The sequence below is a fragment of the Megachile rotundata genome, chromosome 11 (assembly GCF_050947335.1).
Source record: "Megachile rotundata isolate GNS110a chromosome 11, iyMegRotu1, whole genome shotgun sequence".
Taxonomy (NCBI): domain Eukaryota; kingdom Metazoa; phylum Arthropoda; class Insecta; order Hymenoptera; family Megachilidae; genus Megachile; species Megachile rotundata.
The window spans coordinates 12,615,926-12,630,030 of NC_134993.1; the positions used below are offsets into that span (position 1 = coordinate 12,615,926).

General features: G+C 33.9%; 3 protein-coding genes across 3 annotated transcripts; 2 read left to right on the plus strand and 1 right to left on the minus strand.

Moving 5' to 3' along the window:
* Positions 1–509: 509 nt before the first annotated feature.
* LOC100882791 (cytidine deaminase) lies at positions 510–2,165 on the plus strand. Its single transcript, XM_003699198.3, has 2 exons — positions 510–651; positions 1,294–2,165. Exons 1-2 carry the CDS (start codon positions 615–617, stop codon positions 1,701–1,703), a joined length of 447 nt encoding a protein of 148 aa, XP_003699246.2. The 5' UTR covers positions 510–614; the 3' UTR covers positions 1,704–2,165.
* Positions 2,151–11,170, minus strand: Tor (serine/threonine-protein kinase Tor). The gene is made up of 7 exons (XM_003699264.3): positions 10,292–11,170; positions 3,936–10,221; positions 3,718–3,860; positions 3,504–3,644; positions 2,814–3,435; positions 2,574–2,754; positions 2,151–2,471 (listed from the first exon to the last, which is right to left on the minus strand). The coding sequence occupies exons 2-7, from the start codon at positions 10,156–10,158 to the stop codon at positions 2,456–2,458; spliced, it is 7,326 nt and encodes a 2,441-aa protein (XP_003699312.1). The 5' UTR covers positions 10,159–10,221; positions 10,292–11,170; the 3' UTR covers positions 2,151–2,455.
* Positions 11,171–11,542: 372 nt separating this feature from the next.
* Positions 11,543–13,998, plus strand: LOC100880887 (ATP-binding cassette sub-family B member 10, mitochondrial). The gene is made up of 3 exons (XM_003699265.3): positions 11,543–12,137; positions 12,225–13,333; positions 13,400–13,998. Exons 1-3 carry the CDS (start codon positions 11,543–11,545, stop codon positions 13,658–13,660), a joined length of 1,965 nt encoding a protein of 654 aa, XP_003699313.1. The 3' UTR covers positions 13,661–13,998.
* Positions 13,999–14,105: the final 107 nt, after the last annotated feature.

Consider the following 14,105-nt stretch of genomic DNA (forward strand, 5'->3'; position numbering starts at 1 on the left):
CGTGGTGGTGGAGGCTCCGCCAAGACGCGGGAACGTAACATTGAACATGTGCTTAGAGAAAGCGTGGGACCCAGAGAAACGCGAAAACAAAGTCCTTGTACTGGGCGAAAATTTACGACCCTCTTCGAGTGCATGAAAAGACATTCGTAGGAGATCTCGAAGCTTTCCAGAACCGAACGCGACTTAGTCAAAAACAACGAATTCGATACGGTCCCTAATAAATTAATCTCTACAAACATTCAGAATGAAGCTATGTTTATTCTCTGGATTCCCAAACTTTTCCTAGCACGAACACCCACGTCGAGTGGCTTTAACAATATAAGCTTTGTCTATTGTACATGATCGCACGCTCAGATAGTTTAAATTTCGCTCTTAATTTATGGTCATCGATATAACAAAGTACAGATGCGCTCTGTAAATATTCTCACGGTCGTGTCGCCATACTACACTGACTATATTCAGGATGATAACAAGTACGCTCGCGTTACATAAGCAATTTTTATAATCGAATCACAGTTTATCAAAGTATAGTCTTGTGATTGATCTAGATTTACTACGTACTAAATTTTCGTTGCCTAAAATTACGAATCAGACTGCCAATAATTTATATCAAAATGGACGAGGACACAATTATTGATTTTACTACTTTAGGTAAACTTAATGCTATAATATTTGTGGAAAATTAAATTTATCAATTATATATTGTTAATTATCATCTGTTCATCTTCATGACATCTACTTATAATGATAGTAATATAATATAATATAAGTAGTATTTCTTTGTTCAGTAGTTATATGTATTTATTGTATTCGATTGAAATTATTTTAATAAATTATAAACCATTTTATAAATTACAGCATATGTATGCTTTTATCGAGGCTAATGCATAGTTCAAAATCCATAGTTCAAACAATCAATCAATATACCTTTATTATATAAGTTACTGTCGATTGTTATCATTGTGTTATAGTTATTCAAATGTATGTATATATTTAAAATATAAGTTTCAACATGTTGATTTTCAAATAATTTTACATTATGTAATATGCACTTCAAATTTTTTCGCCAAAATATGGCAGATAAAGTAGAGAAACATATAGCTGTTTTTATTTTCTTTTTTTTAGAATTAAAGATAAGCAGATACTTATGTTATACGTATACTTACTTATAAATTCATTATGTATTATTTCTCAATCAAAATATTATCATTTTTCAAAATAAAGACACTTAAACAGTTCTTTCCATTTACTGTCATAATTTATTAAGCAATAAATTATATTTATGTTTTGTAGAACCAAATATTCAAACTTTGATAAAGAAGAGTATAGCAGCCCGTGAGTACTCTTATTCACCTTACAGTAAATTTAAAGTTGGAGCTGCAATACTTTGCGTCGATGGAACTATTTTCACAGGATGCAATGTAGAGAATGCATCCTATCCTGTTGGAACATGTGCTGAAAGAACTGCTATTGTAAAAGCAGTATCAGAAGGGAAACGAAAATTTAAAGCATTGGCAGTAGCTGCAGACAAAGAAAAGAATGATTTTGTTACCCCATGTGGCTTTTGTAGACAGGCCATTGCAGAGTTTGGAGATATAATAATTTACTTGACTGGACCTGACACCACAAGTGTTCTAAAAACTACGATATGTAAACTATTACCCCATGCCTTTGGTCTTGGAAATACAGAAATATTGGAATAAATATTTCTAAAGTATTTTTTTGTAGAAAGCAACGAAAGTGAAATGAACTAATTTGTTTGTATTAACTTCTTTACTATTATATTGTAATATCTCACAGTAAAAATGTGAGGATTTATTTGATATACCAGTATAGAGTGATTTCAATGATCTTTTAATGTATTGTTAGGTGCATAATTTTTAATAACTTTCTCCTTGCACATAATGCGCGGACGGTCGTAAGTTTTGAGATTCTCTCAAAAAACTGTCGATACCCCTAGCTGTAATGTCTTGTATGTTACTTCTGGTTTCTGTCCAAATATTAAAACATCATTGAAATCGGTCTGTGTAGGCATATGAAATACTAGCCATTTGTATAATGTATTATATAAACTAATCGATACTGATATAAGATCGATGCAATTACAATGACTAAGATATCGTGTACAAGTTTCAATAAATACAAAGACATTCCTTAAAAAAAAATATTGTTACCATAATCTTATTCCTGAGCAGTTTTCTGGTGTTTACATAAATAATACATAAGTAATTATTACGAGGCTTCTGAAGCGTGATTTCTAATGTACATTATACCTGATAAGTGAGAATAACACGAATATTATATACAATCAATGTAATAATGTAGCTTATTTATGTACAATATGCTCTAATATTATGGTGTTACATATAGTCATTCCTTAATAATAAAAAATGCAAAAACAGGAACGAGACTGCATATGATACATATCCAAGACCTCACTTATGAAAATTTATGTTTACCAGAAAGGACACCTGTAATTAAACATATATTTAATAATACGAATGTCATTAATAATATGTAATAATACAAATGATGTAAATAAATTTAAAAATATAATGAAAGATTGAAAATACCATCCGATATAACATTGACATAAATTTTCATTATTGGTAGCTTGTTGAATTAAAAGGTCAACTTGGCGTTGGACGCTTAATGTTTCTTCATGAGAGAAGTCGCGTCCTGTTAATTTATCCCTTACTCTTGTTATGATTGCAAGAGCTTTTTTGTTAAGCGCTTCTGGCTGATTAGTATCACCTGTTAACAAAACGTTCAACTTCATGTTCCTGCCACGTATTAAAGTAATTGATAATTACCTCCATTTTCAACGCTACATGGTACTCCTTTCTTTGGTAACGTGGCAGTAAGAGAATCCAATGTGTCGCTATGCTCTTGATTACTGCTAGCACTCATCCCTTGAGCATCGGATCTTTTACCTTTCAACGCAGCATCCATCAATCTCCAATTTAAAAGAGGATCGTAGACAAATGCTTCCAACACCGCCATTAGGCTATCTTTATTACGGTGAAGCACTGACATTACTGATTCGCAGGTTCTTCTGTACGTGCCCTCGATTCCCGTTACTTCCATTGCATTGATCAACATACGGGTCAATCGAAATGGTATTTTTTCAGGGAACTTCTCACGGGTCATGGCCACTTCGAAACAATCTCCAAAATCAATATGTAATATCTTCCCGCTTAAACGATCTAACATTAAATTCGAGGGATGCCGATCTCCAAGACCAAGAATATACCCTACCATTGACATAACAGCGAGAGAACGAGTATAATTTGTTCTGCGATCAAACCATACTTCGCTGGATGGTGATTTTAGCCAAAGAAGCCGCGATAAATCGTCACCGTGTGTATGTTCGAGGGCATGTTCAAAAACTTCAACCTTTTGCATAAGCGTAAGATGATCATAACCTGGAGCCATCTGTGAATGAAATCTTTTTAATTAAATTGTTAAAAACATCAAGTTTTAATTTGTATAATATTACTTACGCGTAACATTATCTTATGCTCTATGTTTAACAATATTTTCTTCTTTTCTCTGTAATCTCTAATTAAAGTGTGTAGCGTATCACAATGCGGTACCCAACCAATCAAACCACTATTTGTGGATAATGGAATTACAGCATATCTCTAAACATAACAAATATCTCGTTGTTAATCTTATTTTATGTGAGACAATTACACATGTAATATGTTATCTCACTTGGATAGTTAGGTTTCTTCTAAATGTATCTGGGTCATGCAACAGGAGAGTATTGACTAGACCAAATAATTGCATCACACGTTCATCTTGTCGAAGATCTTCGTGTCCTTTTAAAAGGAACATATAATCTTTACCATTACTACCTGTTCAAATAGAATTTTAAACATTAGCAGTTTCCAATACTATACATTAAAATAACTGACTTAAAGATGACAAACCTTTTATACACAATTTCCTTGGTCGTTGTTTGCTCGTTATTACTTGCATAGAACTATGAATACTTGCTATTCTGACTATTGGCTGTCCAGGACTATAACTTCCTGGCACAGCTAGTTCCAAATCTCTGCAAAGAAGCAATTTTGGACTGACATATTGAAGCTCTAAACTAGTTAATTGTGGCAATTGCCTAGATATCCGTCGAAAAACGTGATAGTATAGATCCCAAGCTTGATTTAAGTCTCTGACATTACGCGATGCTTTGTATCTATGACACCATTCCTGTGCCTCCATTAAATCTCTACCATAAGCTTGATTAAAAGAAGTTTCTTTCAATGTTTGCGGACCTCTTTCTAGCATTGCATGTAAAGGCTCTAATGTATCAAACATTCCTCTAACATTTCTTTCTCCAAAATATAGTCTACTAGCTTCTTCCAATCCTTCGTGCCAAAGCTCGTGCCAGAGAATTGCAACTCTAATTAATTCATCGCTAACCATCATTGCTTGTTGCACCAAAGTTGGACTATGTTCACACATACTTTTAAGAATCTTATTTGCAGCAGTTTTTCTGGCATGGCTGGCACTTTTTGATGCCACGGTTAATGGATAAACTAAAGCTTGGGGATGTGTTTTTCCAATATCTATTAAAAGATGATGTATGCATCGACCAACCAAGGCTCTGGGTGTATCTATTCTCGCTATAAGTTGAGGAATTACTTGTAACCACGTATTGATTTCAATTAGTCGAATACCTTCTACGATAGCTTCATATACTTCAGGCCACTGTCCATAATCAAACCACAATGTTAGTAAACGGAGTGTATCTTGTAATGAATTTCCATGAGAGAGATTGATAGATCTAAAAAATCCTTCTACTGCCGGTACAGTAAACTGAGATATATATTGTGAACTGGAGAGGTTATTACGAGTTCCATTCCCTGGAGTGCTCTCAACGTTTGATTCACCCTGCTGATGTTTGTAAAATAGAACCGTTTCAAAATTAGTATACGCGAAAGCGTGCCATGCTTTGTACCAAGTTGGATCATGTTCCGTTGCCGCAGCATAATAAGATAAAACTGCCGGTATAGAATGTTCGTTTATGCCTTGCAGAGCCTCTAACCATTCTCCAAGCTTTAAATAACATCTAGCAAGTAGTCTTTTTCTTACTTCTTGTTGCTTTTCATCTTCTGGATTCACAACTGACATAGTTGTTGGTTGCAGAGATGTCTGTACAAATCTTTGTAGCTGATTGTACGCTTCATCTCGTTTATTAGCAACCCACATATGCTTACAGTAAGCAAAAGTTACTTGAGGATGTGTGGATGGCAATGGCTGATCAGGGGTTAATGATGGATCAACTCCAAGCAACATAACTAACGTTTTGTGACATAACATTAAACTACCACTTTTTCTGCAAAGGCTTGCATATTTCAGCCATGTGTACATATCATCCTGTGGTGAAACAACCAATGTATGAACTTGAATAATCTTTTGCCAATCTTCAACTATTCTTTGTCCACCTTGTAATCTTTCCCACCACATAGATTTAATGGTAGATCTTCTTTCTGGAACGAGTTTGAATTGTATTACTTCTTCTAGTTCTGCTAACTTTTGAACTTCTACCATTGCATTGTAAGCTCTTTGATAACTTTCACCTGCCATGGCAGTTAATTCTGTGTCCAGCAAGTCTCTGGCACTGTCAATAAGTTGATGAGCAATATTGTATTGTTCATCATGAATTGCTAAAACAGCCCGATAAAAAGCCCCATCTTGAGTGTCTTTTGGTATTAAAGATACATATTTTTCCATGCTTTCCCACTGACTCAAACCCCATGCGGCAGCTGCTGCCATCCTAGCCATTCTTTGTTTGATCTCATCATTTTGATGTGACCATTGTTTAGTGGCTACATCATGTAATTGTCCCCATTCTCCAAGCGCTTCTAAGCATCGCATTTCGCCTAAGGTCGATTCTACGTCTGTAGAATCACTTTCCAATCTTTCTCTATACAACTGCAATGCTTTATCCCAATTATGCAATTTTTCGTACCAGCGAACTTGTACTTTTAAATCTTGCTGATTATTTTGATTCATAACATATTCTAACAAACCCTCTGCTGCTTCTTTTTGTTGAAGTTTATTATTGATAGATATCAATGATTCAAAAACATTACTGTTTCTACTCTTGTGAAATTCATCCTCTTTATAATGCAACGCTTTTGCATATGCTCTGCAGTGCATTGCTCGTTCACCCAAAATTTTGTTGTCCAATGGCAATGGTCCTTTGTCACAGTGCTCCATAAATTCCGCCAAATTTAAGATCGTTTGTGTGATCTCAGGAAGATCCGGAACCATCAGTGCTTGTTGCAATGTTTGAATCAACTCTGCTCTATATGTATCATCTAATTCTGTCCAGCAGGAAACGAATGCTGCATTAAATAAGTCTCTAGGTAATTGAGAATATGTTTGTGCAAGAGCCCAGCAGGATCTTAATGCTGGTGAAGGGGATTCCTTGAGCAAACCAATTGACAAGCTTCTTAGCCATTCGAGCCAATCGTCCTTTGAAACTCTCCTCGTTGCTGTCCAAGCTTTTTGAAGATTTGATGCAGATACATGTAATCTTTTTATCGTGGTTGTGTCCGACGATGTCAATGACACATCGCGGTTCTTGTTTCTTGAATGTCGATGTCGTATTAGCAGATAATCTTCACCATCAGCAACAGTAGTTTCTGTTAAAATTTTATCGATTAGAACATCATAACGTGGGTTGCTAATCTTGTGCTTCGTCATAACCTTTTGTACCAGTAATATAAAGATTTGATACTTTTTCCCTAATTGTATCACTAATGCACACAACGTATCCATTGCTGTATTTCGTAGCTCTGGACATTGATCTAGGGTTCGAACCAAAGGATGTACAATTCTGGATGCAAAATCTGTAAAATCTAATGTGTCAGCCAGATGATCCACCGTTTCAAGAGCTACTCTGTTAACCATTATTGGACAGTCAGTAGCATGAAATAATTTTACTATTGGTGGCAAAACTAAATGAAGATAGTTGTCTAAATTATTGCCAAATTTTTGAAGCGCTTGAAGAAGTTTGACAGTAACTGATCTATCTTTGCTTGTGTCATGTGTCAGAACTCTTAATATTTGTGGCATTAACTGTGGCAAATAAATTTTAAATTCTGCACCTAATGCAACTGCAATGTGTTCGACTAGAAGTATTAATGTACTTTGTAGTGGGCTATTCACAGTCCAGAACTCCTTGATTAAATTGAAAATATCATCCAAATAATTTCTAATATGTTGTTTTACAATGGCTATAAGAATGGCCAGTTGTTGAAACAGATATTCTCGAAAATTAACATCCGCTGTACGAACAACGTTCAGAAAGCTTGGCATTACTTGAGAAATGTATGGCACACATTTTATTCCTAAACTTTTAAATATAAACGTTACTGCTTGAACCACCATTGTGTGATGCTGTGATAATGTCGGGTCTCGTATAATTCTCATAAGCGTTGCAATTGCAATAGCTGGATAATATTCTTCTAAAGTCGACGAAGACATATTCACCAACATTTCACTTGTTGTTAAGTCTTGCGTATTTTCAATATCACTTTTAGTATCAGCCATCGAAGTAAGTGTATCTAGTTGAGAATCAATTTGTCCAAGGTTCATTTTATGTTTGTATGGATCCAAAGCACCAAGTAATCCAAGAACTCTTATAGTTTCTCTTCTAATAATTGGTTGTTGTTCAGTTTTTAAAAAGTTTATTAAAACATCTAATAACGAAGGGTACTGCATGTATGGCTTTACAACGTGTCCTGTACTTCCAACTAACTGACCAAGAACCCATAATGCTACGCCTCTTTTCTCTGGGGAACTAGCATCCACAAGCATTTCCAACAATATAGACAAAAGTTCAGGCATCCATTGTTGCATTTCAGCACCATTAACTTCAGCTAGATCGCCAATAGCTCGTAGTATGCCTAAAATTACACCAGGGTTCGATTCAGGTTCCTTCAATTTCGGAACCAGAACTTTCAAAATGGGTTCCATGTATGGTCTTATGAGTCTTGGCGCACTAACGACCAAATGATCCAACATACGAGCAGCTTGTTCTTTGTTACGACCCATACCCGAATGCTCTAATTCGGTTAAAAACTGTATGAGGGTCTTCCGAAGAGACGGCATAACGTACGCTGGATTCATCGTGCTTAACCGTCCAATCGTACGAATCGCTAATTCTCTTATTTCAAACATTTCATCATTCATTGCAATAAATAATGCTGATAGATTTTCTGCTTGTGCTAGATGAATATCAAAAGAATCATCTAAGGAGGCTAAAACCCAAAGTCTTACATCAGGATCTGTGTCGGTAATGCCTACCACTAATAATTTTCCAAGAACAGTAGAAACGGTATTAGTCACTGTGGGTCCTGGTTGATTTAAAGCTAATCGTAGTAGTCTAGAACAGGTTCTTACCGCTTCTAACCGAACCTCTGCTTGCTCAGATGTAAGAAAATGATCTGCACATCGCCTAACAAATTGTAAAAGTGGATTACCATCAAAATTAAATGTTCCAAGAGTTTTCAATGCTAAAACTGTTGATGGAATATCTACTTCCGTTGGAGGAACAGAAATAGGACTAGTTGCAGTCCATGGTGCACCAGGATGTCTCAGAGGTTTTTGCATCAAAACTTGAGATAACATTCGCAGGAGTCCTTGAGATATGTCCGATTTTAGCGATGGAACACTGTGGGCCAGTTCTCTAAGTGACGTTGTAAGTATTGGACTCAATCCAGTCGCTAACATGGATTCCAATAGATCTCTTACATCTGCAGCTATAACTTGTTTTACTGCATGTCCAAGTAAAGTTATGCAAATAAATACTGCTGGTTCCAATGGTGCTCCTCTTTTTTTAGTAGACGTTTCTTTAGATGGTAATAAACTCTTAATGACTTCCATAATTTTTGAAAGATAAGGATTTATCGAATCTTCTACAGCAACAGCTATAAATCCAATTGTAGTGAATGCAGCATACCGATCTTTTTCTCTACTACGTAAAGTCATTAAAAGATATACTAGTGATTCTCTCAAATGGTCTTTCGTGAATTTCTCTTTATTAAATGCAGCAAGTCTGGGTAACAGCATCATAAGCGCGTGCTGAATATGTGGGTTTCTGGACATTCTTTGATTCATCACATCATTATAGATATCATCTAATCTTTCTTGCATCAAACAACGACAAACTGCAGACTCATGCACTGGATACAATGTTTGCTGAAAATTAGAAGAACTTTGAGAAGAACTGGACCACTTGGAAACAATAGCTGTTTTTAAACGAGGCATCAAAGACAATATATCATTTTCATTTTGTTGAGTGGAACAATTCAATCGTTCCATTAAAGCTTCATAATTTCTTTCCCATTGAATGTTACTACATCTAAGTAACTCATTCAATATTAATAAAGAACCATGAATTCTATCATCTCTATTAACTCCCCTTTCTCTAGTATATACTTCTTCGAATCCTGCTACTATTTCATCATAGCACTGCTTGTACCATTGAGATTTGTGCATTTGTTTTGCTGTTTCTCTCTGTGCAGTAACAACCAAAGCAGCTCTTAGTGCTTCCACTGCACCTTCTCTTATCACAGGTTTTGGATCACGTATTGCATTAAATATAAGTTCAAAAAATGGAGTTACTTGTTGAAAAAAATATGTTGGCATGGAAACAGCAAGTTCCCTTAAAACAAGAACAGCGGCATGTCTTTTACCTTCATGTCTATCTCCACCCAGCCATTCAAAGGCACGCTTTACTTCAAATTCTACATATTCTGCTGTATAAGTACCTGAAACTAATGCCAATTTTCCTACAGTTTTTGCAGCCAATTCCATGACCCCCACATCATTAGAAGGTAATAAATTTCTCAAATAATTGGCAAATCGTATAGTTCGTGTATTAATATTTCCAACGTCAGCTCCAATAAGACAAATTATTGCTAATATTCCCCCTTTTTTTTCGTTGACGTCTGATCCGGATACCATTTCAAATATGTGATGATTAAATTCATCCATAAAAGCTGTAATTTCTTCTTGTGATGCTTCACGTAGTTCTGTTTTAACATAGAGACAGAGATCTCTAGCTGCCTTATTACGTGTTTCTTCATTTTTGGATTTAAGTCTTTGAACAAACTGCTGTAAGAGAGTAGTCAACATTGTTAAAAATTTACTGCTATCAATTTTACAGCTGAATTTTTTTCAATTTCCTTGTATTGATATCTGAAAAATCATGACATGAATATAGAATAAAATTACAGGCAAATAGAAATTAATGATAATGTCCACATACCTATTTGACATCAAACGAATCTTGCATGATGATACAATATTTTCATGATTGTCATTATTTCTATACTTTTTCTAAAGAATCAAATGATAATAATGTATCTTCAGCTACATTATTACGAGGCGATGTCTGTCACATAAATTCTTCATGTTTTGATACACACTGGTTACAAGTCAAATGTATTACAAGCTAGTTCTATGTGTTGTACACACACGAACGATTGAACTAGTCAATGTCATTAATTCTGTGATTTATAGTAAATACAGAAAAATAAAGGTAGTGCGTTCTTCGTGAGAACTATGTATTAGAAGTTTATAACCTCTACATTGGTTATTACGGTTTGCCCAACTAAATTGTATGCTTTGAAAGGTTTCCCCCACTCTTTCTGATAAACACTATTCAAGTATACATTCAAATTAATTCAAACGGGAAATCATACCCAACATCTGACGAGTTTTCGTTCATTCTACGCATATCTGTCCTCATTGGTTCGAACACGCATCTTAACCGCGAGCAATGTGCACGCATGTTGTGACTTTTGTGCCGCTAATGTGTATACCCAGTGATCTTTTATTTTAAATATTCCTTTCATGCTACTTATGTATCATTATGTCCCCTCCTTATCGATACATTTTTGTTCACAGCGTATATGACTGGTGAGGTAAGCACCAACTGATAGGGAGTCTGCTGAAGTTAGCTGAGCTGCGCGAATTAAGTATGATCTCTCGTAGAACAGAGTATAGAAATGTTATTTACGAATGAAAATGACTTATTTCAAATAAGCTATACTTTATTAACCAAAGTAATATCAAATGCGTTTTAAACATTTAAAGACTAACCAAATTTATGACATTGAACTGATGCCAATTTTAAATTATATGTTTTACACATTTTCTCGCACAAATGATATCTTATAAATAATTATTTATAAGTTCAGCATTTAACATATTAATTATACTTTCAAATTCTAATATTTAATGTAAAACAATGAAAAAATTGATTATGAATTTCGAAAATAAAGTTTATATAAAAATCAAATCGAAGAAAACTTTTTATAATCCTTTCGCATAATACGTAATGATTCGTAACATTTCTAGTACACGCAGCAAAAAAAACTACGTACAATTTGTGGGTGTATAATTCATTGATCTATAATTCATTTTAATAGTTGTAATTTCAAGTCATTGATGATGAAGCATTAGTACCAGTGACATTTCATTTTGCGAATTAGTTCGCTTATAAATTTGTTACAAAATGATGCTTGTTTGGAGGTTATTCACAAAAAATATTACTGCAAAAAGTATAGAATTTTATAAATCTCCGATAGTGTATAAACAATTATTTTGTACACATTCAGTACCATCGATCAAGATCTATGGAAAAACATGTGTATTTTCTTCTTTAAGATATCATGGAACCAATGCCTTGGAAACGAAAGTTTTAAACTCCAGCGGACGCACCACTATACGAAAGAAAAGAATATCTAATTTTAAAAATTTATTTATGTTAGCAGTACCTGAAAAATGGAGGTTATTCGGTGCTATTACTTTTTTGCTGGTTTCATCAGCTGTCACAATGGCTGTACCTTTTTCTTTAGGAAAGTTGATCGATGTCATTTACACAACTGAGAAAGAAAATATGAAAGATAATCTTAATCGATTATGTCTCATTTTATTTGGAATATTTCTTATCGGAGGTATATGTAATTTTTGTAGAGTATACTTAATAACTACGGCTGGACACAGAATAACTCAGTCTTTAAGAAAACGACTGTATGCTGCTATCCTTCGTCAGGAGGTAGCAATGTTTGATAGATCTAGTACAGGAGAATTTGTTGGGAAATTGTCTGGTATATATTTAAGCTTCAAAGCATTATTACATTGAATAATTTCAAGTTTGTTGCTTGTATTACTACATTTCATTTTGTCGATTTCAGGGGATGCACAACTTGTTAGTTATGCATTAACAAGAAATTTATCAGATGGATTACGATCTGCTGTTATGAGTGTTGCTGGAATATCCATGATGTTTTATACTTTGCCTAAATTAGCTGTACTTGGTTTAGCTGTAGTACCACCACTTGCTGGTTTAGCCATAGTTTATGGCCGCATTTTAAAAAAGATTTCAAAAGACATACAAGATAATTTGGCATCGTTAAATACGATAGCTGAAGAGAGAATCAGTAATATAAGAACAGTCAAAGCATTTGCCAAAGAAATGACTGAAATTAATCATTATAACTCTAAATTAGATAAACTACTTAATGTATGCTATAAAGAAAGTTTAAATAGAGGAATATTTTTTGGGTTAACTGGTTTCTCAGGAAATGTAATCATCCTGTCTGTTTTGTATTATGGTGGAACAATGGTTTCTGATATGTCTCTCACAGTTGGAAACTTAAGTGCTTTCTTAATATATGCTACATATGTAGGAATTTCTTTAAGTGGATTAACGTCGTTTTATAGCGAATTAAATAAAGCATTAAGTGCAAACACGCGTTTAGCTGAATTAATTGAAAGAGAGCCAGCAATACCTATTAGTGGCGGCAAAATTCTGGAAAATCAATTATCAGGTGATATTGAATTCCAAAATGTCAGTTTTGCTTATCCTACAAGGAAGAGTACATGGGTTTTGAAAAATTTCAGTATGAAGATCCCAAAATGCATGGTAGTTGCTATTGTTGGATCATCAGGTTGTGGAAAGTCTACAATTGCATCACTTTTGTTGAGATTTTATGATCCTAATTCAGGATGTATACTTTTGGACAATAATGATCTTAGGTCCCTTGATCCTGCATGGGTGAAATCGCAGATCAGTATTGTATCTCAAGAGCCCATTCTCTTTAGTGGAACAATAAGAGAAAATATATTATATGGATTAGAAGATTCATCAAAGTATGATGTAGAAGAAGTTGCAAGAAGTGCTCATGTTTTGGAATTTACAAAATGTATGGCAGATGGTTTAGACACAATGGTTGGAGAAAGAGGCATTACGCTTAGTGGAGGACAAAGACAAAGAGTTGCTATTGCCAGAGCATTGATAAAGGTAAAAATATTATTAAAACAAGTATTATATGGTTACATATTATATTTTAAACTTACTTGTGTTTAGAATCCAAAAATTTTAATTCTGGATGAAGCAACAAGTGCATTGGATGCAGAAAGTGAACATTATATACAACAAGCCTTAGAAAAAGCTGTTCAGGGTCGAACAGTATTAGTTATAGCTCACAGATTTAGTACAATAAAAAATGCTGACAAAATTATAGTCTTAAATAAAGGGCAAGTAGCAGAAAGTGGAACTTATGAAGAACTTAAAAATTTAAATGACAGTTACTTTAATAAACTAATTCAATATCAAACTTTTACCTAAATTTTAATATTAGTATACTAAAAAGGTCGTATATCTGTACATATTAATTGCTCAATGAATCATATGTAATAGCTATAAATGAAATAAATGACTAGTAGTATATAAAAATGATTCATAAAGGTCATTGAAAGTCACATTTGTAATAAATAATTAATAAATTTATTAATTTATAGAATACAATGTGTTATTTTGTAACTGCATTTTATTGATGAGTATCTCTACACAATATACTGACTCTTAAGGAATTATGTAATACTACAAAAGTTCATGTTTAAATTAACTTTTACAACCATTGGATTTTTTATTTATCAACTGCTTTTCATCAACAAAAAAATATACACTCATTAACAAGAGATAAATTTGGAATTTAATGTGTTTATATCTTCATTTAGTGTATCAAAATAATGTATATAATGCATAAATACTTAAGTAAGTATTTTGATGT